Source organism: Vespula vulgaris, chromosome 13 (assembly GCF_905475345.1).
Source record: "Vespula vulgaris chromosome 13, iyVesVulg1.1, whole genome shotgun sequence".
Taxonomy (NCBI): domain Eukaryota; kingdom Metazoa; phylum Arthropoda; class Insecta; order Hymenoptera; family Vespidae; genus Vespula; species Vespula vulgaris.
The window spans coordinates 2,465,474-2,487,971 of record NC_066598.1 but is presented as its reverse complement, the minus strand read 5'-3'; the positions used below and the strand labels follow the sequence as shown (position 1 = coordinate 2,487,971).

The 22,498-nt window shown below is 27.4% G+C and overlaps 6 protein-coding genes across 18 annotated transcripts; 3 read left to right on the top strand and 3 right to left on the bottom strand.

The window, feature by feature from the left end:
• Window positions 1–45: 45 nt before the first annotated feature.
• On the bottom strand, window positions 46–848 carry LOC127068614 (uncharacterized). The gene is made up of 3 exons (XM_051004963.1): window positions 714–848; window positions 373–423; window positions 46–309 (listed from the first exon to the last, which is right to left on the bottom strand). Exons 2-3 carry the CDS (start codon window positions 416–418, stop codon window positions 56–58), a joined length of 300 nt encoding a protein of 99 aa, XP_050860920.1. The 5' UTR covers window positions 419–423; window positions 714–848; the 3' UTR covers window positions 46–55.
• A 1,281-nt stretch (window positions 849–2,129) lies between these two features.
• On the bottom strand, window positions 2,130–6,817 carry LOC127068611 (protein disulfide-isomerase). Of its 4 annotated transcripts, XR_007783060.1 has the most exons (10): window positions 5,705–5,860; window positions 5,413–5,607; window positions 4,704–5,035; window positions 4,492–4,629; window positions 4,179–4,409; window positions 3,714–4,085; window positions 3,479–3,607; window positions 3,318–3,404; window positions 3,063–3,232; window positions 2,130–2,970 (listed from the first exon to the last, which is right to left on the bottom strand). XR_007783060.1 is itself a non-coding variant. In XM_051004955.1 (9 exons), the coding sequence occupies exons 2-9, from the start codon at window positions 5,558–5,560 to the stop codon at window positions 3,182–3,184; spliced, it is 1,488 nt and encodes a 495-aa protein (XP_050860912.1). In that variant the 5' UTR covers window positions 5,561–5,607; window positions 6,703–6,817; the 3' UTR covers window positions 2,130–3,181. The 4 variants fall into 4 exon arrangements, 3 of the variants coding, with proteins under 3 accessions (XP_050860912.1, XP_050860911.1, XP_050860910.1); XM_051004955.1 differs by lacking the exon at window positions 5,705–5,860 and adding an exon at window positions 6,703–6,817 and having other exon boundaries at window positions 2,130–3,232; XM_051004954.1 differs by lacking the exon at window positions 5,705–5,860 and adding an exon at window positions 6,699–6,759 and having other exon boundaries at window positions 2,130–3,232.
• On the top strand, window positions 5,786–8,572 carry LOC127068613 (methyltransferase-like protein 22). Of its 6 annotated transcripts, XM_051004962.1 has the most exons (6): window positions 6,893–7,209; window positions 7,395–7,467; window positions 7,564–7,701; window positions 7,759–7,944; window positions 8,031–8,198; window positions 8,255–8,572. In XM_051004962.1, the coding sequence occupies exons 1-6, from the start codon at window positions 7,180–7,182 to the stop codon at window positions 8,548–8,550; spliced, it is 891 nt and encodes a 296-aa protein (XP_050860919.1). In that variant the 5' UTR covers window positions 6,893–7,179; the 3' UTR covers window positions 8,551–8,572. The 6 variants fall into 6 exon arrangements, with proteins under 6 accessions (XP_050860918.1, XP_050860916.1, XP_050860917.1 ...); XM_051004961.1 differs by lacking the exon at window positions 6,893–7,209 and adding an exon at window positions 5,786–5,925 and having other exon boundaries at window positions 7,564–7,944; XM_051004959.1 differs by lacking the exon at window positions 6,893–7,209 and adding an exon at window positions 6,256–6,463 and having other exon boundaries at window positions 7,564–7,944.
• On the bottom strand, window positions 8,567–16,043 carry LOC127068610 (polycomb protein suz12-B). Of its 3 annotated transcripts, none has more exons than XM_051004950.1 (11): window positions 15,814–16,043; window positions 14,426–14,472; window positions 13,797–13,980; window positions 13,585–13,676; window positions 13,320–13,512; window positions 12,856–13,221; window positions 12,465–12,766; window positions 12,126–12,379; window positions 9,858–12,047; window positions 8,849–9,796; window positions 8,567–8,788 (listed from the first exon to the last, which is right to left on the bottom strand). In XM_051004950.1, the coding sequence occupies exons 1-9, from the start codon at window positions 15,911–15,913 to the stop codon at window positions 11,423–11,425; spliced, it is 2,163 nt and encodes a 720-aa protein (XP_050860907.1). In that variant the 5' UTR covers window positions 15,914–16,043; the 3' UTR covers window positions 8,567–8,788; window positions 8,849–9,796; window positions 9,858–11,422. The 3 variants fall into 3 exon arrangements, with proteins under 3 accessions (XP_050860907.1, XP_050860908.1, XP_050860909.1); XM_051004951.1 differs by having other exon boundaries at window positions 11,468–12,047; XM_051004952.1 differs by lacking the exon at window positions 15,814–16,043 and adding an exon at window positions 14,624–14,956.
• A 415-nt stretch (window positions 16,044–16,458) lies between these two features.
• LOC127068563 (ubiquitin domain-containing protein UBFD1-like) lies at window positions 16,459–19,664 on the top strand. 3 transcript variants are annotated; one of them, XR_007782975.1, is made up of 6 exons: window positions 16,459–16,607; window positions 17,129–17,503; window positions 17,592–17,782; window positions 17,883–18,071; window positions 18,199–18,407; window positions 18,911–19,664. XR_007782975.1 is itself a non-coding variant. In XM_051004857.1 (5 exons), exons 1-5 carry the CDS (start codon window positions 16,595–16,597, stop codon window positions 18,307–18,309), a joined length of 879 nt encoding a protein of 292 aa, XP_050860814.1. In that variant the 5' UTR covers window positions 16,459–16,594; the 3' UTR covers window positions 18,310–19,664. The 3 variants fall into 3 exon arrangements, 2 of the variants coding, with proteins under 2 accessions (XP_050860814.1, XP_050860816.1); XM_051004857.1 differs by having other exon boundaries at window positions 18,199–19,664; XM_051004859.1 differs by lacking the exon at window positions 16,459–16,607 and adding an exon at window positions 16,615–16,831 and having other exon boundaries at window positions 18,199–19,664.
• Window positions 19,665–19,817: 153 nt separating this feature from the next.
• Window positions 19,818–22,425, top strand: LOC127068561 (uncharacterized). Its single transcript, XM_051004854.1, has 3 exons — window positions 19,818–20,027; window positions 20,557–21,383; window positions 21,473–22,425. Exons 2-3 carry the CDS (start codon window positions 20,619–20,621, stop codon window positions 21,686–21,688), a joined length of 981 nt encoding a protein of 326 aa, XP_050860811.1. The 5' UTR covers window positions 19,818–20,027; window positions 20,557–20,618; the 3' UTR covers window positions 21,689–22,425.
• The last annotated feature ends 73 nt before the right edge of the window (window positions 22,426–22,498 follow it).

Genomic DNA, 22,498 nt, shown 5'->3' with positions numbered 1-22,498 from the left:
AACTCTCTGAAAATCTAATACTATGTTAAAGATAACTTATCTACATTTGATAAAACTATTCTTCTGTTCTAACTAAAACTGGATTTTCTGGATTTAAACCTTGACTCAAAATATCGATCATTTTATATATCTGTAAATACATATCATCTGTTGGCTTTAAAAAATGCATCATTTTAGGTATTACATCTTTTAACAAAATTTCTATTATTGTGTTAACATATTTTGTATGCTGAAACTCTTGCAGAACTTCATAAAGTGATAACAATTGTGCAGCATCATTATAACGTATGCAGCATACTTTAGACATTCCTGAAATTATTAATTTCGATCATAGAATTTATTAATAAAAATAAATGACAATTCTTATTGTACCTTGGAAATCCTTAATACACATATTATTCCAAATTCCATTTGACATCCATCCTGCAATTTCAGAATACTTAAATCTCGTTTCAAGAGTCTTCATATTTTCATTAGGGCTTATATCAAACTTTTTTATTTTATATATTTTATAAATAGATTCTAATCTTTTGTCAAGTTCCTCAATTTTATCTATGTGAATCATACCATTATATATATTTCCTAATACAGAAAAAGATTCCACAGCAATGCTTACAATATTATTTTCTTCTTCAGAATAATCTTTTTTATTTTCATTCTGAAAGAGAAATAAAATAATTGTCCATAATATAAATTTAATATATTATACTCACCATTTTTCCAAATTCTTTTAAGAATCCTGCTGCTGCTGTTTGATGTTGCAAATAATTTATAGATTCCTGTGCATGTTCAAAATTTATATATGAGTGATACATTCTAAGCACTTTCAAAATTTCTTTTGGAATATCAAACTTATCAAGAGCATCTACTATGTCCATTGATAGAATTTCTTCAGTAAATTGCGTAACATTTTCTCCATGTAATGGACAGTCTTTTCTATTTATGTTTGTAAATGTAGTTGACATTTTCTTAGATGATGCTAAAGAAAGTTCTTCTATTAATTTAGTTAATTCGCTTGTTGATGCTGCACAAACTTCAGGTTTTTTTTTAGAATTAATAAATTTCATATTATTCTTTATTTCTTTATTTTTATTATTATCTTGAATTTTTGCTGATTGTATATTTTTGATATTTAATTTATTTGCTAAAAGAAAATTCTTTTTTCCTTTTTGTTTAATATTTCTACTTGTAGATGGTATTTGTGATGTTTTTATAGAACCTTGCTCTGATATTGCAGTCTTTGAAGTAGTTTTGATAACATTTTGTATTTTTTTCGGATTTTTATCAAATGATTTTACTTCTATTTCTACAATGGATTTTATAGTTTCATGCTTTACCGATTCATAGCATACTTTTTGTACATTTGTCTTATCTAAATCCTTCTGTTTGAAATGTTTTTCTTGCTTCGAAACATTAGATGAAAGTTTTTCTCTTAATTTTTGTGCTTGCAATATTGCTCTGCTTATCCCTTCAGAAATATTTTCATCTTGAGTTCCAGATGATATCTAATTAATTTATAAAATATAAAATAATAAAGAAAATATTTTTACCAAATGAACTAACTCATAAAATATATATTAAATTTTTACCTTATTACAAATACAATCATTCTTATCAATTTCTTTTGTAATGAAAGTTTTTGTTATCCAAGGTTTTAAAGAAAATCTTGCTTCAGCGCATTCAAATTGTAATGTATCTTTTACTGCTTCTGTGAATATCAAGGTATGACGAATGAAGTCGCTTAAAGATGATAATTCAAATTTCCGATTCATTGCTTCAACCACATTTGAACAATTCTGGTGAGAAATAAAAATAAAAATTAGTCAAAAATAAAACATTAAGATTATATATTGAATAGTACCACTCAAAGTGTTAACTACTATATATCAGATCGGTATCAATGCTAAGAATATTAATAATATAAACATTAAACAACATTATATATGTATATATGTGTGGGTGTGTGTGTATATATATATACATATACATATATATATAGAGAGAGAGAAGATATTTTTATAGTGTGTCACATTGACTAGTATAAAGACACATATGTAAACATTTATGCTTAGAAAAGATTATCGGGTATTTATGACATTTCATTTGAAAAAAAGAAGATAGACACACCATAGAATAATATTTTATATATTAAGAATAATATATAATAAAGACTTAGAGATATAATTCATTTGTTTCTTTTTCTCAATTTATATCAGATTACTATAGTTCGTTCAACGAGACGAGTCAAGAGACATAAACAAAACAGTCGTGTGGTAAGCGCGTGATAGATGCACGAGACTTCAGCTATTGGCTGGCGAACGGTAGTCAATTGTTGAATTCAGGAGCGAATTTACATAGGACATTGTTAGGGCTTACTTCGACTTCCCACTTGAAAATGATTAAACTATCTGAATACGTTCCTGACCCAATAATATCCTCATCACGTATATTTACTTATATACATGACTCATCTCGTTAAATGGGCTATAGCTCCCTAGTTTTCAGTCCATTGAATTTAGGAAAACATCAAAATCGCTGCCTACACTAGAGTTCAAGACAATCAAGTTAATGATTGATGTAAATGCTGTAATGGAAATGTAATATGTATGAGTCGTTGCCTCTAATATCGTGATTATGCAATGTTCTTACTGTATTAGTTTGAAAAATACAGTCCATTGCAATAAGTTATCTTATATAAAAATAAAAATTGGCTTAGGTGTACCAAACTTAGCTTCATGATTATTTACGTATCCTGTTTTCACACTCATTGATATCACGACAACGGAAGCAGGCACAATCTGAAAACATTGCAGTTTTCAGGGGTTACTGACTCATAATAAGATTAGTATATAAAACGTATAAGTTAACATCTGTCTTTGTATGAGTTAATATCGAAGTAAAGATTTTAAAAAATGATCATAATAAACACTTCGTGCCACTCACAACGATACTAGACTTATTTCAAGAACCCTGAAATGCAATTTTTTCCTTAATAATTAATTGTACAGTACGACGCCTTGATTTAGAAATATAAAACTTAAATATAATAAATGAAGATGCACCATTTAAAAAGATCTTTGTATAAACGAATGTTTGTTTAAGAGGAAATCGTGGAATTCATTGATTGGATGCAGGAAATAGAAGGGACAATAGTAATTTTATTCCATTTGATTATGTGCGCCTATAATTCGTCTTTTCTTGGCACATCGTCATCTTCATCTTCTTCCTGAACCTACAATAAATATATAGTAATATATAAATGATAGTAAAACTTCAGAAAAATATTATTTTAGATTTATGTTTTTTCGCACACAGACCTCTTTTGCAGCTTGATCATATACACCACCAGATTCAATGAATTTAGCTAATTCCGTGAGTGTCCTCTCGCCGTTGTAATCGACAGCCTAGAATGATATAAAGATTACTAAACATGCAACTTTCTATTTTTTGCAATGAATAAATAAAAATAAAAATATACCTCATTTGTTCCTTTTTTGTAAAGGGTAATAGTCGGATAATTGATAATCTTTATATCTTCCAATTCATTCACAGTAGCATCCATTTTTGCTATCACTACAGATTCACTATCTTTATATTTCTTTCCTAACTATAAAAACAGATTTCTTATATTTAATAAAATCTTATAAATAACCATATATATATATATATAGAAAAATATGTATTAACAATATTTAATATATATTAATACATACTTCTTCATAAATAGGTGCAAGCTGTTGGCAATGTCCACACCAAGGAGCATAAAATTCAACTAAAACGTCTTTTTCTTTATTAAATGCAACTTCATAGAAGTTAGTACCAACAAGAACTTTAACAGGATGTTTATCCCAATCTTTAGGCAAATCCTCAGTAAGTAAATGTCTCTTCAACTTGCCTTCTATGAAAGCATTTACAAATTCTAAAACATTTTCACTGCTTATTTCTGGATTTTCAGGCTTGTATTTTATCATATCTCCTTCTAATTTAATAAGACGCATAACAGGAACATCTTTATTCTTTATGCCAAAGTATTCTAAGATTCGCTCATGATCAGCTTCATCCGAATCAATAGTTACAAACAAAACCTAAGTACATATAAAAATTATATATTTTTAATAATAATATATTTAAATGCTTGTATATTTGTAAATAAATTATTTTTAGTTTCTTATCTTTACCTGTCCACGGAATTTCTTTGCAGGCTCCTCAATTTTTTTAACTAATTTGTCAAAACTACGATCTTTTTTGCTTAGAAAAACTAAAAGATGACTCTTAATGTCACCACCAAATATCTTTTGAGCTGTATCTTGGTTAAAATCAACAATTAAAGGTAATGAATATACACTGATAAAGTTTTGAATATTCTTGAAGGTAGGTTCTTCTGTAAATTTAGCCTTGCCTTCATCAAACTAAAACAATAATAAATTATATAACGAATATTTAAAATACTCATACACATACACGCGCGCGCACATATATATGATATATTACCTTCTTAAACAATATAATAGTACCATCTTCTGCTTCATATTCTTTTAATACTTCATCAGCATTGGAGATACCAAACGTGTAATGATCAACTGCATTTCCAACTTCCAAGAATACCTTAGCAGCTTCAGATTCTAAATCCTTAATATAATATAAAATAATAAATGTAGTGTATATTACAGATAACTATCTAAATAAAAAAGTATAATTTAAACCTTGAAGAATCCAATTATTGTAACTTCATGTTCATCAATAAAAGCTTTAGCTTTCTCTACAGAAGGTAAGTCTTTAGCAACAGGTCCTGTTTTTTTAACAAGCCAATTTACAATATCATCTGCTAAACGTCCACCATTGTATTCAATAGCAATTCCTTTACGGAAAAACTTAAGAGTGGGATATCCCCTCACACCATGTTTCTCTGCTAATTCAGTTTCTACAGTCGCATCAACTTTAGCTAACTTAATTTCCGAACCTGAATCAGCCAATTGCTTGGCTGCTTTTACATATTCAGGTGCCAATGCTTTACAATGTCCACACCATGGTGCATCTAAGCAATAATGCAAAAATATTGAATCATTGCACAATACTTTTTTAATATTTTTTCTATGCAAAGAACTAAGATAGATTTCACATAATTAAACGAGTTTATTATCACATAATAAAACGAATATAAATATTCAAATATAAACAGATGTTATAATACTATCAATTAAGATTACGAATAAATGACCAATAAAATTACCGTTAAACGGTACGCGAGTGATGACGTGTAAAGATCAAACATCTGGTCCTATTTCCGAAACACGTTTCAACATAATTAAATAATGAGTAATAAAATAAAAGAAGCAACAGGAGGCCATAGATGCAAATAATTGAGAGCGCGAAACGAAGGAAGTCGAGATAAAGAAAAAGAATAATACTCACAGAATTCGATAAGAATGAATTCATTATCTTGGATCGCAGATTCAAAATTGTCTTTGTTAATTACCAATACACCTTCATCAAAATCAATATTTGCAATAGCGTAGCTAAGACAGGTGACCGCCAAAAGTATCGCCGTAACGACATTCATCTTCGACTTTACACGTTCGACTATTACACTGGACAAGACAGCTGGAACTGCGAATGATCAAAAAAAAAAAAATAAGGAAAGATTCGCACTAGATAATTCGTTTTTATCAAGAACGATTCGAATAAATTATAAAGGAAGATATACTTCTAGTATATATTCGTAATAAGAAAAAGATATATGGGAAAAGACGCGTAGTGAATAAGGGACACGAAGAAGTTTGAAGAACGCGAATCAAGTGAACAGAATGGAGCCAACGCATACGATGCTGTCTGACTATAACGTTCTATGTAGTAGAATCACTGTTAACGCATGGCATCTCCTATTCATCGTGGGAGTCACTCATTGGCTGACGCCGTTGACCAAAAGTATCTCTACTAGAATGTTAAATTTAAGATTACCTAAAGTATCAAGGGTCGAGAAATAGTATGTTCTGATAATTTTATAGATTACATAACTTTTATCAATTGTTAACCTCGATACTCTAAAATAAATAGTTTATCATTATTAGAAATCAATCGAGATCATTCGTTTTCGAAGACCTTATTTTTCTTTCTTACATTTTCACAACATGATTTTTAACAAAGGACTTCTATTTTCGAAGTAAAGAACAAAAAAATTTCTTCTTAGCCATGATTCGAAAACTTCATTTTAATTATATCATTTTATTTGTGATTTTTTTTATAAGATCTAACTGATTACGTTCAAATAAATATGATTGTAAAAATCATAATAAACAAGATACATTTTTTCGTCGATACATTTTCTTCTATAGTTGAATATTGCCGCCATAACTATTTACTTAGCTGTGTAAACAGGTGTGTGATATATTTTTGAATCGTTAAGGGAAACTATAGGATAACAGTTACATCAATTCGTCATTGTATTTCATAATATTTAATCGATGTACGGAGTTAAATAACTATATTATCGTAATATTAAAGAAAAACTCATAATATTTGTCATAACCTAACTGAATCGTTACAACTTTGTATATTGTACCAAATGATGTGTATATATATATATATACATATATGTATATCTAATATATTTATAGATGAAATAGCCAAGTTTTTAATGTACCCTGTACTATAAAAGAATAATGAATTGAATGTCAGAAGATTTAATTATTATTACATACTTACATATATGTTGCTAAAGAGAGAATCAAACGAGAATTGCAGCATAGCCAATAACGGAACAGACAGGAAGAAACTGATAATGACTCGTGTAAAAGCGCGGTTTTCAAAATTTGAATTTAAAATTTTGAATTTTTCAAGTATAATAAATTTTTTTTACTAATAATACTAATTAAAAATTGCACGTAAACTATATTCCCATAACAATAATACATTTGAATTTTTTATAGTAATTAATATTTACTTCCAACTTTAATGAATAAAATTTAAATGCAGAAAATTAGACAATTTTTCAGCGCAAATTTTAAAATACTTGACAAATAAATCATCACGTTCGCATTCTAACGATTACAATATAATTTTCTTTTAGACTTCGTAAAAGATCGTACGCTAGTTTATGTGCCAACTATTCTGTAGTTAAAATATTCTTTATTGTACTCATACAAGCTTTTCTGTTTGCTATAAATAGAAAGTAATCAGTTTATGTTCGTGACCTTGTACAGTGAAGTCAGGGTAACAAATAAAGCTTTGCTATAAACTTGATTTTTTTATATTAAAAATGTTATAGTATATAATTTAATATTGTCGTTTGTTAATATTATTGAATGATCATATGCTGAAAGAGTTATATAATAGTAGTATTAATAATGATAAAAAATCATAATTCTGAAGTGCATTTGTAAATATATTGTTTTTAGATGTCTATACATAAAATAACATCAGAAATATTTTTAGAGGATGATAAACATTCAGAAAAACTCACAAATAATAGTAAGTTTATTAGTTTTTAATTTTTTATGTTATTTATCCCATATGTGCTAATTTTTTTTTCTTATAAAATAACCATCGTCCGTTTTTCACTATTAGGTGCTATTACCCAATTTATCTTTAAGTGTCCTTCTTACATGATAAAATCAAAATCAAAATCAAAAATAAAAGCGATAGAGTATGATGAAGATGATGATTTGAATATAGACAGAGATGAAGAAAGTGTTTTATATATAGGTATATATTTTTTATACATTAATTTATCAAAAATTTTAAAACTACTTTTTATTTTAGAACACAGTGTATCGACAGAATTGCAAATGGTAGGTTTGCAGGTATGGCGAGGTGCTCTTTTATTAGCTGATTATATTTTATCCAACCCTGATTTATTTAAGGAAAAAATAATTATGGAATTAGGATCTGGTGTTGGTTTAACTAGCATTATTGCTAGTTTTTTAGCAAAAGAAATAATTTGTACAGGTGATGATAATAATAGATGAAAGATATAGTACTTTTGTAAAAGTACTGTTATTAAATTATTAATGTTTGTACTTCTTATCATCTAGATATTAATTTAGGTGAGATATTAAAATTAGTGAAACGAAATTTTATGAGGAATATATCTTATGTGAAATGTAAATTTCATATAGAAGAATTAAATTTTTTAAATTTAAAATGGTCTAAAAGTTTAGAAGAAAAAGTTAATATGACAGATATTTTCATAGCTGCAGATGGTAAGTTTATAATTGGATAAAATGAAACAAATTACTAAAAACATTTTGTTTTTCAGTGATTTATGATGATGTTATAACAAATGGATTTGTTACAACGTTAGAAAAACTCTTAAGTAAGGAAGTTCCAAAAACAGCTTACATTGCTTTGGAGAAAAGATATGTTTTCACTGTTGCTAATATGGAAACTGTTGCTCCAATGTATGAAGAATTTCTACGTTGTATTCAAAGACGAAATCTTAACTGGAATATAGAATATGTGAAAATAGATTTTCCACGATTTTTTAAATATGAGAGAGTACAACATATGATTCTAATGAAAATAGAAAATAAAATTAATATTAAAGATAAGTAAATATATGGAGAATATGTAATATATGAAATATATTATTTAATAATATTGTCTTTAATAATACGTTATAGATCTTTACAAATTGATTTAGTAATTGTACCAACTTAAGAATCAAAAGACTGATAATTATTCATAGAAGAAATTATATTTTTATTTGTCAGAGTTATCTGAAGATCATTATGATTTGCCTGTTGGTATGCTTCTTCATGAAGTGGCTCTATTTCTCTCCATATTACCTTATCTAAAAGATAGAAAAAAATTTTCAGTTTTTTTTTTCTTGTATATTGTAGAAATTATTTACCTCCATTTGCATCACCAGTATAATAAATCACATCAACTTCAGTACTCCACTGTATAGAACGAGTTTTGCATGAAACATCTTCAGAATGTACTTGTATAGTTTCTTTAGGTGGGATATCAGATATATCATTTATCAAATACTTTAAGTTTTTTAAATTATCTTCAGAATTAAAATTTACTTTACATTGTGTATTAGAATAATTCGTATTGATATAATTATAATTTGATAATTGTATAATTTCATTTGATTTACCAGTAAAAGGATGATGAAATGATTCTTCCATCATAACTTTGCACATAGAATTTATATTATTGGATAAAGTTGATTTATCATTGTGTGCATTATCCGGATCCTTTTCATAGTTTGTTTCATACACATTAACAGGAATAGTATTATTTTTTACTTGACCTAAATTCAAGTTTGCAAATAAATCCACAATATTATATAATGGAAGAGTTTTTTCCATTTCAATTTTAGGAAAAAAAGTAGTTGTAACTGTACAATTCTGCATTCCATTAGAATTCCATGTATAGTTATAATTTGAATTAATTTTACTATTTATTTCTTCTTTGTTATTCTGTTTTTTATTGATGGACAAATAATTGTTTCTTATATCATGGTTAATATATCTTATTTTCTTTTGATTTTGTATAAGTCTAGTATGCTTTTTTAAACTATGTAGTTTAGTGAAAAGATGAAGACTGTTTCGTTGGCATTTATCAAGTCTGTAGCATTGCTTTATATTTCCAGAAAAACACTTTTCATTTGAATAAGGCAAGAGTTTCAAGCTTATATAATTATAATACTTTTGTAAACGAAAAAAAATCTTTCTTGATATTCCATAAACACTTATAGCATCAATATTGTCAAGGTTGCAAAGAAGACTTAACTTCACATTAGCAGATTTCCATAATTTTATAAGATTCTTAACTTTTGATGTTGATTTCTCTAAATAATTTATATTATTTAATTAATTTCTTAAAAAACATATATAACAATTTTCAATTACCTTGAAAGTTATCATATCTTTTGTCATTATAAGGTATAATAGGCAAGACAGATTTTGACATTCTACAGGATGTGGATTACAAAAATTTGGGGATAAATAAAAAATTTTATATCATGGATTACAACATTCATTTCCTTGGATAAATAGTATTATCAAAAGTTAAAATTTGTGATGACAACTGGTTCCTTCAGACAATTAGATGAAACCAATTTCATACAATTTGTTTTTAAAATTCTCTTGTTTCATAAAATGTATATGAGAGATATAATAAAATACTAAAAATCTCTCTCTCTCTCTCTCTCTCTCTCTTTCTCTCTTTTACTAACAAATTTCATTGCAGTCTAATACAATGTATCATTAGATAAACTTTGAAAATGTTTCTATATATTTGAATTTTAAACAAAAGTAATAATTACCACTTATTTTTATGTCCATGTATTTTATTGTAATTTTTTTTCTATTTACATCCTAGCATAGACAATAATATTAATGGACAGTAGTTGAAGTCGTTCGAAGAAAACGAAGATTCCAAAATTCTTAACAAACATTAGGAGCACGTTTATAATGAATAACTAATAAAACAGATATAAAGAAATGGTAGATAATATATGTAAAGGAATGTAGACGTTTCTTCGAACAACTATGGGCAGTAAAAGTCATATATTACACTCAAGTAAACGTTTCATCATGATGCACTAGCTCCGATTTACAAGCTTGTATGAGAGAACAATGACCTATAACATGTGTAGGAAACAAAATATACATATACAGATCCCCAAACTGGCCTATTGTTACTCTCACATACAGACCTGCTAGTTTGGTAAAGGCACTTTCAATCTATGCGTTCCTTCTTTTACAGAATAACATTTACAATTTAAGATTTGAATATTTCAAATAGAGCACAATAGATCAATTTTAATTAATTAAATTCTGTCTTTGATCATGACGCGTTATCGTCAATAAAATACCTGTTTAATACATCCATGTGAATTTAGATGTTAAAATATTAATATGATAAGTTATAAGATAATTTAAATAAACATTCTATAAAGTACATAATTATTTTACTGTATAAAAGAACAGCATGTACAAAAAATACTTGACATACTTCGATTATTTGTAAGCAGAAGTTAAGGACTACTTTTCAAGAAGATTCAAGAAAGAGTCCTACTTTTAAACAATAATTCCCCAAAAATTGATTGTCTTTAGGGTCAATGCTTTTTATCACAAAATCCAATTCTATTACAAATAAAGGTGTCCTATAATTTTTATGAGGCAGAGAATTTTATATATAATTACGAGCATAAGTTTGAAATCATTTGTATCAATAGTTGTAACATCCAAAGATATAAAATATAGATAACATGAACAGTATCATTGACTAGACCATAAAAAAATCAGTATGATACTATATGTTTAAAAAATAACATTGTTGCCAATATATAATTATTAATTAATAAAGTGCATTTTGAACTAATGCAGATTATTTAAACAGGAACAAATTTAACGTTCCTTTCTGATATATTTTTAATTTGTCAAAACTGCACATAAAATCAAAATAAACGTTAATGTGTTGACTGAAACATATGCATAGAAACAGTAGATTTTACATTTTGAGAATTTGGTGACCCCAAAGGGAGCGAAGTTTTCCTTCTAGCATTAGAACTTGAACAGTCATTATTAAAACTGATTTTTGTACCACTTGCTTTAGCAGTAGTAACATCAGTAGATGCTTGAAAACCTGTAGAAACCCATCTTTCTACTTGAGCCTCATGAGATTTTTGCAAAACTTTGCGAACATCACCATTTTCACCTCCTTCTTTCATAATCTCCTGCAACTTTTGAATTGTCTGATAAAGAATAACAGGACTAATTAAACCAAAATCAAATAAACTGCACATATGTAGTACAAAATTCCGATATAAATTTTTCATAAGTAATTCCTTTCCTTTGGTTTCTAAAAACATTTGGCAAGCCAATGGTATTTGGCAGTCTCCTACATATCCATACTTCATTACATGTAAATTCCACATTTTCATTAATTCTTTTTCACCTTCATTAACGTCAGTAAAATCATCAATCATCATCATTGTCTTTGTTTGTAACCATTTTGGATCATTTTCTCCTTCAGAATCAATATCCATTTCTTTTGGATAAATAGGCAAACAAGTGACAGTGTGATGATATAATCTATATACACAAAAACTTAATGATGCAAATAAAAAACAATGAAACTCTTGTCCTTAAATAAAATATTATCAATCCTACCTATTATGTCCAGTGATGTAAGGTCTTTGGCTTTCAAATTCATTTTCATCAAGTTCAAGAAATTCGGATAAACTCGGTTTTGTTCTCTTTGGCCGACAGACTAAAATATTTGTTACACTCGTACGTCTAGTTGGGCCTGTACGTGAAAAAGCTACCCCAGATGGTTGAGTGATTAATTCATGTGGACTACCAGCATATGAACCATCATAACATTCGTTTATTGCTACATCTATACGGGCACCTTGTGGTATTGGCTAAAAATGATATACTTACTTATCAATTAACGTTCAATAAAAAAAATTATCAGACATTTTTTTTTGTTTTCCAAGAACAACTCACCACGTAAGTAAACGTAAATCTAGAATGACATAACTTCAAATGTTTTAAAAGAGAGTAGAGCTTCCCACAATCTAATGAACACCATGGGCAATGAAGATCCTCACAAGCCTCTGTTTGCTGACGACTGTTATTATTGTATAAAAATTGATAAACTATTTGTTGGGTACCCATTGAATTCTCCATTTTTTCAGTGGATACAGACATTCTTGATGGGGTCAATGGACTAGGTGTTGGCAGTGTTGTATTATTGTTATTATTGGTGTTATTATTATTATGATTTGTGGAAGAACGCTCAAAGCCAGCTGAAGGAATTATATATGCACTATGATATATATATCTAATGCTATTTAAATAAATAGAACACACTATTCGTATAGTAGCAGCAACTTACTGTTGCTTGATCGATTTTCTTTATTGTCACCGCTTGGCACTGGGTGAATAGGAGCAGGTCTGTCCACTAAACCATTACTTGGCTCCATAGTCCAACTAAGTCTAAATTTTAATGTAGGACCTCTACTGAACACTTCAAAAGGACCACACTCTTTAATGTCAGGTACAGATTCCCAAGAACTGTATTTTTTTGGGCTGGATCTAACATTAGTTTGTACTTCCTGCAAACCTAATTCATAATCACCATCTGTCAGAAGACATCTGTTATGCTTATCATATACTATGAGCTCAGAGCCATACAATTTTACTTCTTCGCCGCTACTTTTAATTGAACCTGCAGAAGACTTTCGACGTTTCTGTGCTGGTTCTACAAGAAAAACATATATTAATATTTACATATTATTTACAAACATTATCAAAATTTGAAATTTGTTTATTTTCACTCTGACATAATTTTATATATACCTTCTAAATCACAGCTATGTATAAGGCAGCTATTGTTAGACATACAATATACCCTCAATAAAAGCATATACGTTTTCGCTACATGTCCATTATTTAAACTAAAAGATTCATTAGGTATTGAGATTGTTGGTGCTTTAGGTGGAGGTTGATTTTCTAAAGGATTAATTGGGACCTCACTTGTTCCAACAGATACCTAGAAACAAAAATTCTGAATTAGTACATATAATAAAATATAATTCATATATTTTATAAATGATAAGCTTACTTGCATAATAGGTGAGCTTACATCTTTCCTTTTCTTATGACAAATTTTTAAAAGTAAAGTTTCTACTTTTACTGGATCTTGTGATGCTTCAACTGTTATGAAGTATCCATTGTATAAAAGATAAGGGAAGTATAAAATATAATATTTTGTAAATAAATTCAAAGAATTGTGAAGAAATTGTATATATTAACTTATATTAAAAAGAACCTTACTTTTCTTATCATAAAATCCTAAAAATGTAAGTGTCATATATCCACGTACACCAAGAGTTTGTTCTTGATTATTTTTAGACATTAATCTTTCCAAAATTGTGTCAATTTTAAATCCTCTACGGGATTTATGACTCCTAGACATACGTTGCCTCATATAAGTCAAATTTCGATACAGGAATATTGGCTAAAATAAATGAAACTAATTACACTGTAGAAGTTATTAAATTTTATGATATGAAATTAAGAATAAGATTATTTAATAAAATAAAAAGTAATAAATGTATAGAAAAATATAATAATATACCTACCGTAATAAGAATCCTGGATGTAAAATTATTTAATAGTAAAAAAAACATTATAATTTATAAAAAATCAAATAGTAACATCATTGTATTAACATTTAGATGCTATATAATATTAGACAAGCACAATATAGTTACTGTACATCATATCTTATCACTGGTCATAGCAACTCCTATAACTTGCAGAGATCATATGATACTATGCATTTTGTAATATTCTTAATTATCTATATATAAAATTTATAAAGTTAACACTTTGAGTGGGTCAGAAATTAATATCGCATCTATACAATAATAAACATAATAACTTAAAGCTTGCTTACTTACTGAGATTTGATTTCTTGTACGTAGAAAGCGGTAAATTTGTGTTGGTTCTGTAAAGGAATGAACAATTTTGTAAAATATATCTGAAGAACATTAAATGTACAAATAAAAAAATATAAATTTTACTGTTAATCTAATACGAAAAGATATTATTTATAAATAAAAATTATTTTATGTATATATTTATATCTTATGTATTACATGCTTGCATGCACATAAATACATATGTGTATGTGTGTGTAGAATCAAATCCAGCAGTGTAGTAAGAAACAACTAGGTGGCGTATAAAGTAAAGGCTTTCTCACAAGAAAATAATATTGCTACGAAGTTCAAATACTGAATTTAAAGAATATAATGATGATCCTTCTGTTGATCAGAATGGGAAATGATGATTTGGTTTGCCTCGTCGTTACGAGATGCCTGCACCGATATTTGTTACGACTTTTAGCAGGTTAAACCTCTCTGATCCCGTATTTTCTTTTTTTTTTTTTAAATTCACAACTTATAATAATAATAACTTATAATCAAATCATGAAATGCACAAATTAGGGAAGTACACACGTCACTAATGATATAACCTACAAATTTTATTTTCTAAGTACACACGTGTTGTTATTTTCGAAAACAATACGATCTCAATGTGCGTAATCAGTTTTATAAATAATTCTCTTTATAAAATCATTATTACTTTCGTTAAAATTGTTTCATTAGGAAAAATTTGCCTTACTCGCCACTTTCTCATAATAATAAACAAATAAAAAAAACTTGTTTATTGAATATAAGATGAGAAAACTAAGTCATATACGATAAATGACGATCATATTTATATTTGACGTTATTGTATCTATTAGAAAAAAAAAATAGAATTAAAAAGTAAATTTGTAAAAAAAGAAAATAAATGATAAAAATATGAAATATAAAGTTATATCTTTAACAGAGTTCGATATAATGTTTCTATGCGTAGTTTATCAAGAATAATTTAGGTTATTTTCAAGAAGATTTAAACTAAAAATACAACAGAACGGAGACATTATCTTATTCCTCTAAATACAATGAATATTTTCTTAATCATTATGTAGAAGTTACGTAGATTTTTAAGTAACGTTAAAAGCGCGATTTGCAAAATTACAAGAAAGAGGCAAATGCTGACAGGTGTCTGCGACGACAGGAATAAAGGAGGGAGGTAACTGAACCGACGCGCGCCACGGCGCTGAACGAACTCTCTATAAATAGGGTTATGTATTACCATGAAAAAGATTTACAGTTAGGTTTCATAAAGATACCGTTAGAACAAAGCAAATTAAAATGGAAGCACTTAGACACGTTGAAATGAGTGATAAGAAACAAATATATGTAAAAGGGGGAAAAAAGATAGCAACTAGCGTACTCACTTTCGAAGGCTTGAAGAAACAGCTCGTGGTCTGCCTGAATCTGATCCATGCGCGGGCCCTTTTGTCCATCCAATTCTTTCTCCCGCTTCTTTGGCGGCATTTTCACGTGAATATTTACAGTATTTTCCACAGAAACTCACTCTCTTCGCGTAAAAATCCGATGACAACACCCGCCCCGCGCGAAAACTGCGGCACTCGACTGCCACCAAACGTGGCGCACCCTACCGGTATGATTTTCTACACACTTTCTAAATCCATGATTCACAAAGTAATTAGTACTACACACCGACACCTAGTTTTACGCGGCACTTCTTGCACGTGGTGAATCACGTGATCTCGACGTCCACCAATTACAATATTTCATCAAATTAAGATTATCAAATGGTATCAACCAATCATATTTTTCAATCGTTCTTATAAATATTTCGTTCTGATAAAATTAAAGGACATTTATTAAAACATTAAAAAGAAATTTATTGAGATACTGTTTTTAAATAAATTATACTCATATCAAAATAAATATAATACTATTTACTATATCATAAATAAATCAAATTCAATATTGTATTCGTTATTTTTCTATATCGATTTCTTATTGTTATTATCACAAATCATATATTCGTAAACTAATATTTAAATGCTATATATAAGATGAACTCAACATTATTTATAAGATTTTAAACTATATTTAAGAATGTGAAAGTCATTCCGATGAACTATGTTGCACAAGTATTTGGTAGACCTGAAATAATTTTGATTGGTCAGCAGAATACAGTCCATCATGGAGTACGTCGGTAGGTATTGAATCCTGCCGATTTATTGTCCTATCTTTCGAAAAAACTATCAAAAATAATCGTGTGCACTTTTGAAAATTGTTTTTATTATTTTGTATACTAAAGATGTATTTATATTCCGTCTTAAAAATTTATTTAAAACAGAACATTCTAAATAACTATATATATGCAGCTTTGTTAATCTTACAATAACAATGATTTTTCTTTTTATACAAATATCCTTTGTACGTATTTATTAAATTGTTTAACGTCTGAACAATTATTAGTTTGAAAATATTTTTTTAAATGTATTTTTTTTTTTTTTATCTAAATCAATTTTAGGCAACATAACCTTTACGTTTATTGTCTGAACTCATGAAACAGGTGGACTTTTGTATGATTTCACTATCGTATATTAACAAACTCATAAAATTGAATTAAAATTTTACCAATGGAATTTTTTATTATGTTTTTATCTTCAATTGAAAAAGTCTAATACAATTCAAATTTTTCATTATACTGTTTTTTTCATGTTTATATAGATGCTACAAAAGGTGATGGGAATGACAAATGTTGTAATTCCACTCCATGCCCAGAAATAGTAGCTAATTCCATGTCAAATGAAAATGTATCGGAAAAAACAAATGTACTCAGAACAGATCATGAAAATGCTAGTGTACAGCCTATTGAAGATGCAGCTGCTACTACATCCCAAGACATACCACAAGAAAAAATAGACTTTAAAGTAATCTACAACAAGCAGAAGATTAACATAAATTTTGCATTAGATGGTACTGTGGCAGAGCTGAAAGCACACCTTCAAAATATTATTTCTGTACCACAAGTAATGCAGAAAGTTATGTTTAAAGGATTAGCCAAAGATGATCAAACGCTTAGAAACTTGGGAGTTACAAAAGGTGCAGATTGTAACATTGATATTTTTTATATAATAAATAGTTATATTATGAAATTCCAAATAGATTATCAAATTATATGTTCATAAAGGTGCCAAAGTCATGATAGTGGGATCAAAACTAGATGATGTATTAGCTGTATCAATTCCTTCAAAGCAGGATCTTGCAGATGAAGCTAGTTCTACTGCAAGTAAGGAACCTTTGTCGCAACAAAAAATTCATCGTAAAGTTTTAGATAAAGGTATTCCAGATGATGTCATGCCTGGTATATTAGATAGTAAGGTAATCAAACTTTCCAAACTTTTGATGAATCCATTAACATGGATTACAAATTCCATAAAACTTGCAGACCTGCATAAAATGTTTCGGTTTCTTGTCATAGGAACCACTACCTGAATTTCCTATCTCAGGTATGCTGAATAAATCTGGTGGCAAGGTTAGACTTACATTTAAATTGGAGCAAGATCAGCTTTGGATTGGTACAAAAGAAAGAACGGATAAAATTCCTATGAACTCAATAAAAGGTGTCCATAGTGAACCAATACATGATCATCCAGAGTATCATATTATGGTATGTTTAGCCATAAAGTACTATATATTTAATCATTTTTAATTACACATTTATATGATATATAAATTTTTAAATATTGTTATTTTTTTCAATAACATTTTAATTATTAATTTTTTAAATAATATAGGGTATACAATTAGGCACAACAGAAGCATCAAGATATTGGATATACTGGGTTCCTGCACAATACATATCAGCCATCAAGGATGCTATTCTTGGAAAATGGTGTTACTTCTGATCAAGTGCAAATGGAAATTTCGTTTTCTCTGAAAACAATGTGTAATCAAGTGTAAACATTGACACAAATACGATTGTGCTAGTCACACACTTTTAACAGTAAGTAATAACTTATTTTGCGTTGAAATGTCACTGAGGAGTCCCAATAAAAATAATTTGTTCTAGTAAAGAATACCTTATAGGTAATTAAGATTTCAGTTAATAGTGATATGATATGCGTCTCAATTCATTTTGCCAATGTTTCAGGTTCTTAGAATAAACTTTTGAAAGTGCTTTTAAATTATGTGGCACATGACATATTCTGTGATTATTGGAACTTCCATAGCTCATAATGTATTACAATGTTACACAGTTTAAAGAGCAGTTTCTTTTTCTAGGAGGGGGGAGGGGTAATGTAATCATAAATTACATTACATCAAATCCATATATTGTCCTAATTAAACATGAATCACAAGAAGAGCATTGTTTTTATTTGGACACTTTAGCCAAAAAATTATAGCTTAAATGAGTCAATTGGAAAATTCTATGTTTTCTGATTATTTAAAATAGGGGCTTTTGAACTTTAGAATAAAAGTGAACATTTTGTAAAATTACATTTATAGGAAGAAGCGAAGAAAGAAGTTATGATGTTGCATTTACTGACATTTGAAGTTCGTCGAGAAATATTTCATCTGATTACCATAATTGGGGAAAAATTTAATCAATTATTGCATCTAAATATTTCATTTAAAATTATTTATCATAATTACTTATCATTAAAGTAAATTAATATGAGAAACATTTAAAATGGAATTTTACACAGTTAAAAAACAATTTTTTTTTCTACATTAATTAATTATAAATTTTCTTGCATCACAGAGCATCATATATAATTAATATAATCATCTCTCTCTCTCTGCGATAAAAATTAAAATTTATTGCTTTGTGATAATAAGCAAGATAGTAACAAACTCAACACTCTTACACTGACATAAAATTACAACGAATTCCACTCTACCTTAAATTATAAAATATACTCAACTATTTTCACATTGGCCTAGAGATAAATGATGTAAAAAAAAAAAAAGAAGAAATTATATTGAATCCATGCTGTCTTGAAATCCATATGGATTACATCTCGACGAGCACAAATAAAAGATATTATGTAGCTTATTTAGTATTGTAAATTAGGTTTTATACCGTGTAATGTGTGTAATTTAAATGGAAGTACTGACATGATAAATCAAAATTTATTATAACATCTATCAAGAGTCAATCCATTGCACGTTTAAAGTCTGTATCAGAAGTTCATTTAAATAAAACTTGTACATTATGTTGTGTGATTTGATAAAATAAAAAGTTTTAAGACTTTAATAATTTGTAATTTTTACTATTGTGTTTTATTGTGCTTCTAAATATTTATAAAATTTAATCTGAAAGTAAAAAATATATTTTCTCTAAATGCTGTATTTTACTGAAACTCTTAGTTGATCTACATCTGTTAACCACATGGATGGCAGGAAATGACTTATTAGTGTATTGCATTATTAAGCTTGTAGACTGCATTGCAGTCTAGTAGCTTGAAATGTGAAAAGCAGATGTGATACATTTGTGGAGAATACGTAGAAGACTTTCTACTGTTTTACATATAAGTTTCTACACTGTAATCAATGTTATGAATAAGTGACAGTTAAAAGTAGTTCAAGGCCAAACATGATATTGCATGATAAAGATATAAAAGTAAGTTTTAGAATTAAGTATTGCATTTGAAAGTATTTTTTTATATTATAATAATTATTCTTTTATTAATGTAAATTAATATCTACGTATAACTCGTATAAAAAAAATAATATAAATAATTAATTCTTACATATTCGTACACTGTTTATAAGTTTGGGTTAGGTTTAAAGCTTCAATGTCATTGAATTAGATAAATTGAATGATATGATTAATTTAAAAACATTTTAATATTTTTTGTTTTCTTCATGATCTCTAACAACAAATATTATTGTACAAGGCATCTTTTAATAAAAATTATTAAAATATTTCATTCTATTGTTCGCACTCTAATTTATTAAGAGCAAAAATACTACGTTAATTAATAAAACTTAATAATTATTAATTTTTTTGATACTGTTTCTATGAAATATGATAAATAAATAAATATATATATATATTTAAAATTACGTTATGTAAAAAATGATATATTAACCATTAAAATAATAATACTAAATTAATTAATTATGATTATTTTATACTTAAATTTCAGGTTAAAGAAACAATATTATGACGTTATATTAAAATTTCTATTTATGAAGCATAGCTAGAATTATGGCAAATAACAAAAATCATGTAGAAGTTATACAAAAAACATTTCTTGCATTAACTGAAGATTTTTTGAAATATGGAGCAACAATTGATGATTTAAAAATGACCATTGCTACAATGGATAATGTAAAAATGAATAATAATAGTAATACATATTATATATATTTCAGAAAAGCATTTGTTATTTTATTACTGTCTATTATTTATGGCCTACTTGTCAAATATTCATACATTGATATTATTAAAAAAAGTTTTTATGGAACACGTTGTTTTATACCAAACAACTATTTGATATGGGAATTTACAAGACCAATATCAAATTGTGATTATTGCCGTAATATTGATATGCCAATAATCTTGTCCAATGTGACTAAGAAGGAATTTGAATTGTATGCTTATTCATCACAACCTATAATAATAAAAAATGCTGCTAGTAATTGGTCAGCATCAAAAGTATTTAATTTTGATTTTTTTCAAAATCTATATGAGCATATCGAAGGTGCTTATGAATCTATAGAAGAGGAATGTCAGTTTTTACATTTCAAAAGTGACTTCAGTAGTTTACGCGAAGTTTTTGCTATGAGTAAACAAAGAGCAATGAATCAAGAAGGTGAAAATCCTTGGTACATTGGTTGGAAAAATTGTCATCCACAAATTTTGGACATCATGAAACAGTTTTATGATGTGCCAAAGTTTTTCCCAAATGATGCAGAAATCCCACATACAAATTATATTTTTATGGGCTATGAACAAGGAGCTAATATGCATGTATGTATTAAAATGTATAAAAATAATAAATGTATTAATTGAATTGGTTTATATATCAAGTATTTGATAAATTTATATTTTTTTATTAGCTAGACTATATATCTCGATTGATGTGGCAAGGACAAATTGTAGGTAGTAAAACATGGGTTGTTGCACCAACTCCTGAATGCGACCATGTTTGTAAACAATTTAACTTTTCTGTTGATACTGGAGATATTATTCTTTTGGACACAAGAATATGGTATCATAGTACATACATAGAAAATGGAAATTTTAGTTTGACTATCACCTCTGAATACGGGTAGATAAAAATAATTTTATATTGTAATAATCTTCTTGCCGCTTTCTAGCTCCAATGTTCTTTCAGTACAAATGGATAAGTACCTTAGTAAATTAATTACCACTTGCCAGCTGTTTTCTAATATTTCAGAAATTTTTAAATATTTTAGTCTATTGAAATCATGTGCATATATATGCAACACTATATAAATTAATATTCTACATTATATAAAGTTAAAACGTGCCAATTAAAATCGCGGATAAGTAATTAATATTTTACTAAAATTAAATACAAATACTGTTGATGATCAGTATTTTACTAGAAGAATTTTACTTTTATATATTTACAGCACTTTTTTAAAAAAAAGATGCCATGAATGTAAAATAAGTACATTTCATTGAAGAATGACAATACACTTTTTATTAAATTAAGTAAATGTTATTTCTATTTATATATAAGAAAGTTAAAAGTATTATTTTTAATAATTATATTCTATTTCAAGATATATTAAAATGTTTATAATTTTTTGCCATTGTTAAAGCTAGTCTGTGGAAAAAATGAAGAAAAATGATTAACAAAAGCATAAAAGTATAAATAAAAAATATATATACACATATATAAATTAGAGAAATAATTTTGTTTTACTGTAAACAATTTTGCATAATATCACAATAATATATATTTTTAAATATTTATAAAACTTCAATACATTCAACTATAATATGTTCATATTAAACATTCTTAATTTTAACATTCTTTCTAATAATAAAATATTGACATTAATACAATGTCAAACTTAATATATTTTTGTTAATATACTATTTTAGATACTATA

What these genes read in the sequence shown, in the direction of transcription:
- LOC127068614 (XM_051004963.1), bottom strand. Translation starts at nt 418, where the DNA reads ATGTCAAATGGAATTTGGAATAATATGTGTATTAAGGATTTCCAAG. An exon ending in GTGTATTAAGGATTTCCAAG is followed by an intron (nt 310 to 372) that starts GTACAATAAGAA and finishes TAATAATTTCAG; the next exon opens with GAATGTCTAAAGTATGCTGC.
- LOC127068613 (XM_051004956.1), top strand. Translation starts at nt 7,180, where the DNA reads ATGTTCGTGACCTTGTACAGTGAAGTCAGG. An exon ending in AAAAGAAATAATTTGTACAG is followed by an intron (nt 7,945 to 8,030) that starts GTGATGATAATA and finishes CTTATCATCTAG; the next exon opens with ATATTAATTTAGGTGAGATA. An exon ending in TATTTTCATAGCTGCAGATG is followed by an intron (nt 8,199 to 8,254) that starts GTAAGTTTATAA and finishes TTTGTTTTTCAG; the next exon opens with TGATTTATGATGATGTTATA.
- LOC127068611 (XM_051004953.1), bottom strand. Translation starts at nt 5,819, where the DNA reads ATGCGTTGGCTCCATTCTGTTCACTTGATTCGCGTTCTTCAAACTTCT. An exon ending in ATTCATTCTTATCGAATTCT is followed by an intron (nt 5,036 to 5,412) that starts GTGAGTATTATT and finishes ATTATTGCTTAG; the next exon opens with ATGCACCATGGTGTGGACAT. An exon ending in CTATTATATTGTTTAAGAAG is followed by an intron (nt 4,410 to 4,491) that starts GTAATATATCAT and finishes TTATTGTTTTAG; the next exon opens with TTTGATGAAGGCAAGGCTAA.
- LOC127068563 (XM_051004857.1), top strand. An exon ending in CTGGTATATTAGATAGTAAG is followed by an intron (nt 17,783 to 17,882) that starts GTAATCAAACTT and finishes TTCTTGTCATAG; the next exon opens with GAACCACTACCTGAATTTCC. An exon ending in ATCCAGAGTATCATATTATG is followed by an intron (nt 18,072 to 18,198) that starts GTATGTTTAGCC and finishes TAAATAATATAG; the next exon opens with GGTATACAATTAGGCACAAC.
- LOC127068561 (XM_051004854.1), top strand. Translation starts at nt 20,619, where the DNA reads ATGGCAAATAACAAAAATCATGTAGAAGTTATACAAAAAACATTTCTT. An exon ending in AACAAGGAGCTAATATGCAT is followed by an intron (nt 21,384 to 21,472) that starts GTATGTATTAAA and finishes TTTTTTTATTAG; the next exon opens with CTAGACTATATATCTCGATT.
- LOC127068610 (XM_051004950.1), bottom strand. Translation starts at nt 15,913, where the DNA reads ATGCCGCCAAAGAAGCGGGAGAAAGAATTGGATGGACAAAAGGGCCCG. An exon ending in GTTTCTTCAAGCCTTCGAAA is followed by an intron (nt 14,473 to 15,813) that starts GTGAGTACGCTA and finishes ATTCCTTTACAG; the next exon opens with AACCAACACAAATTTACCGC. An exon ending in AGGATTTTATGATAAGAAAA is followed by an intron (nt 13,677 to 13,796) that starts GTAAGGTTCTTT and finishes ACTTCATAACAG; the next exon opens with TTGAAGCATCACAAGATCCA.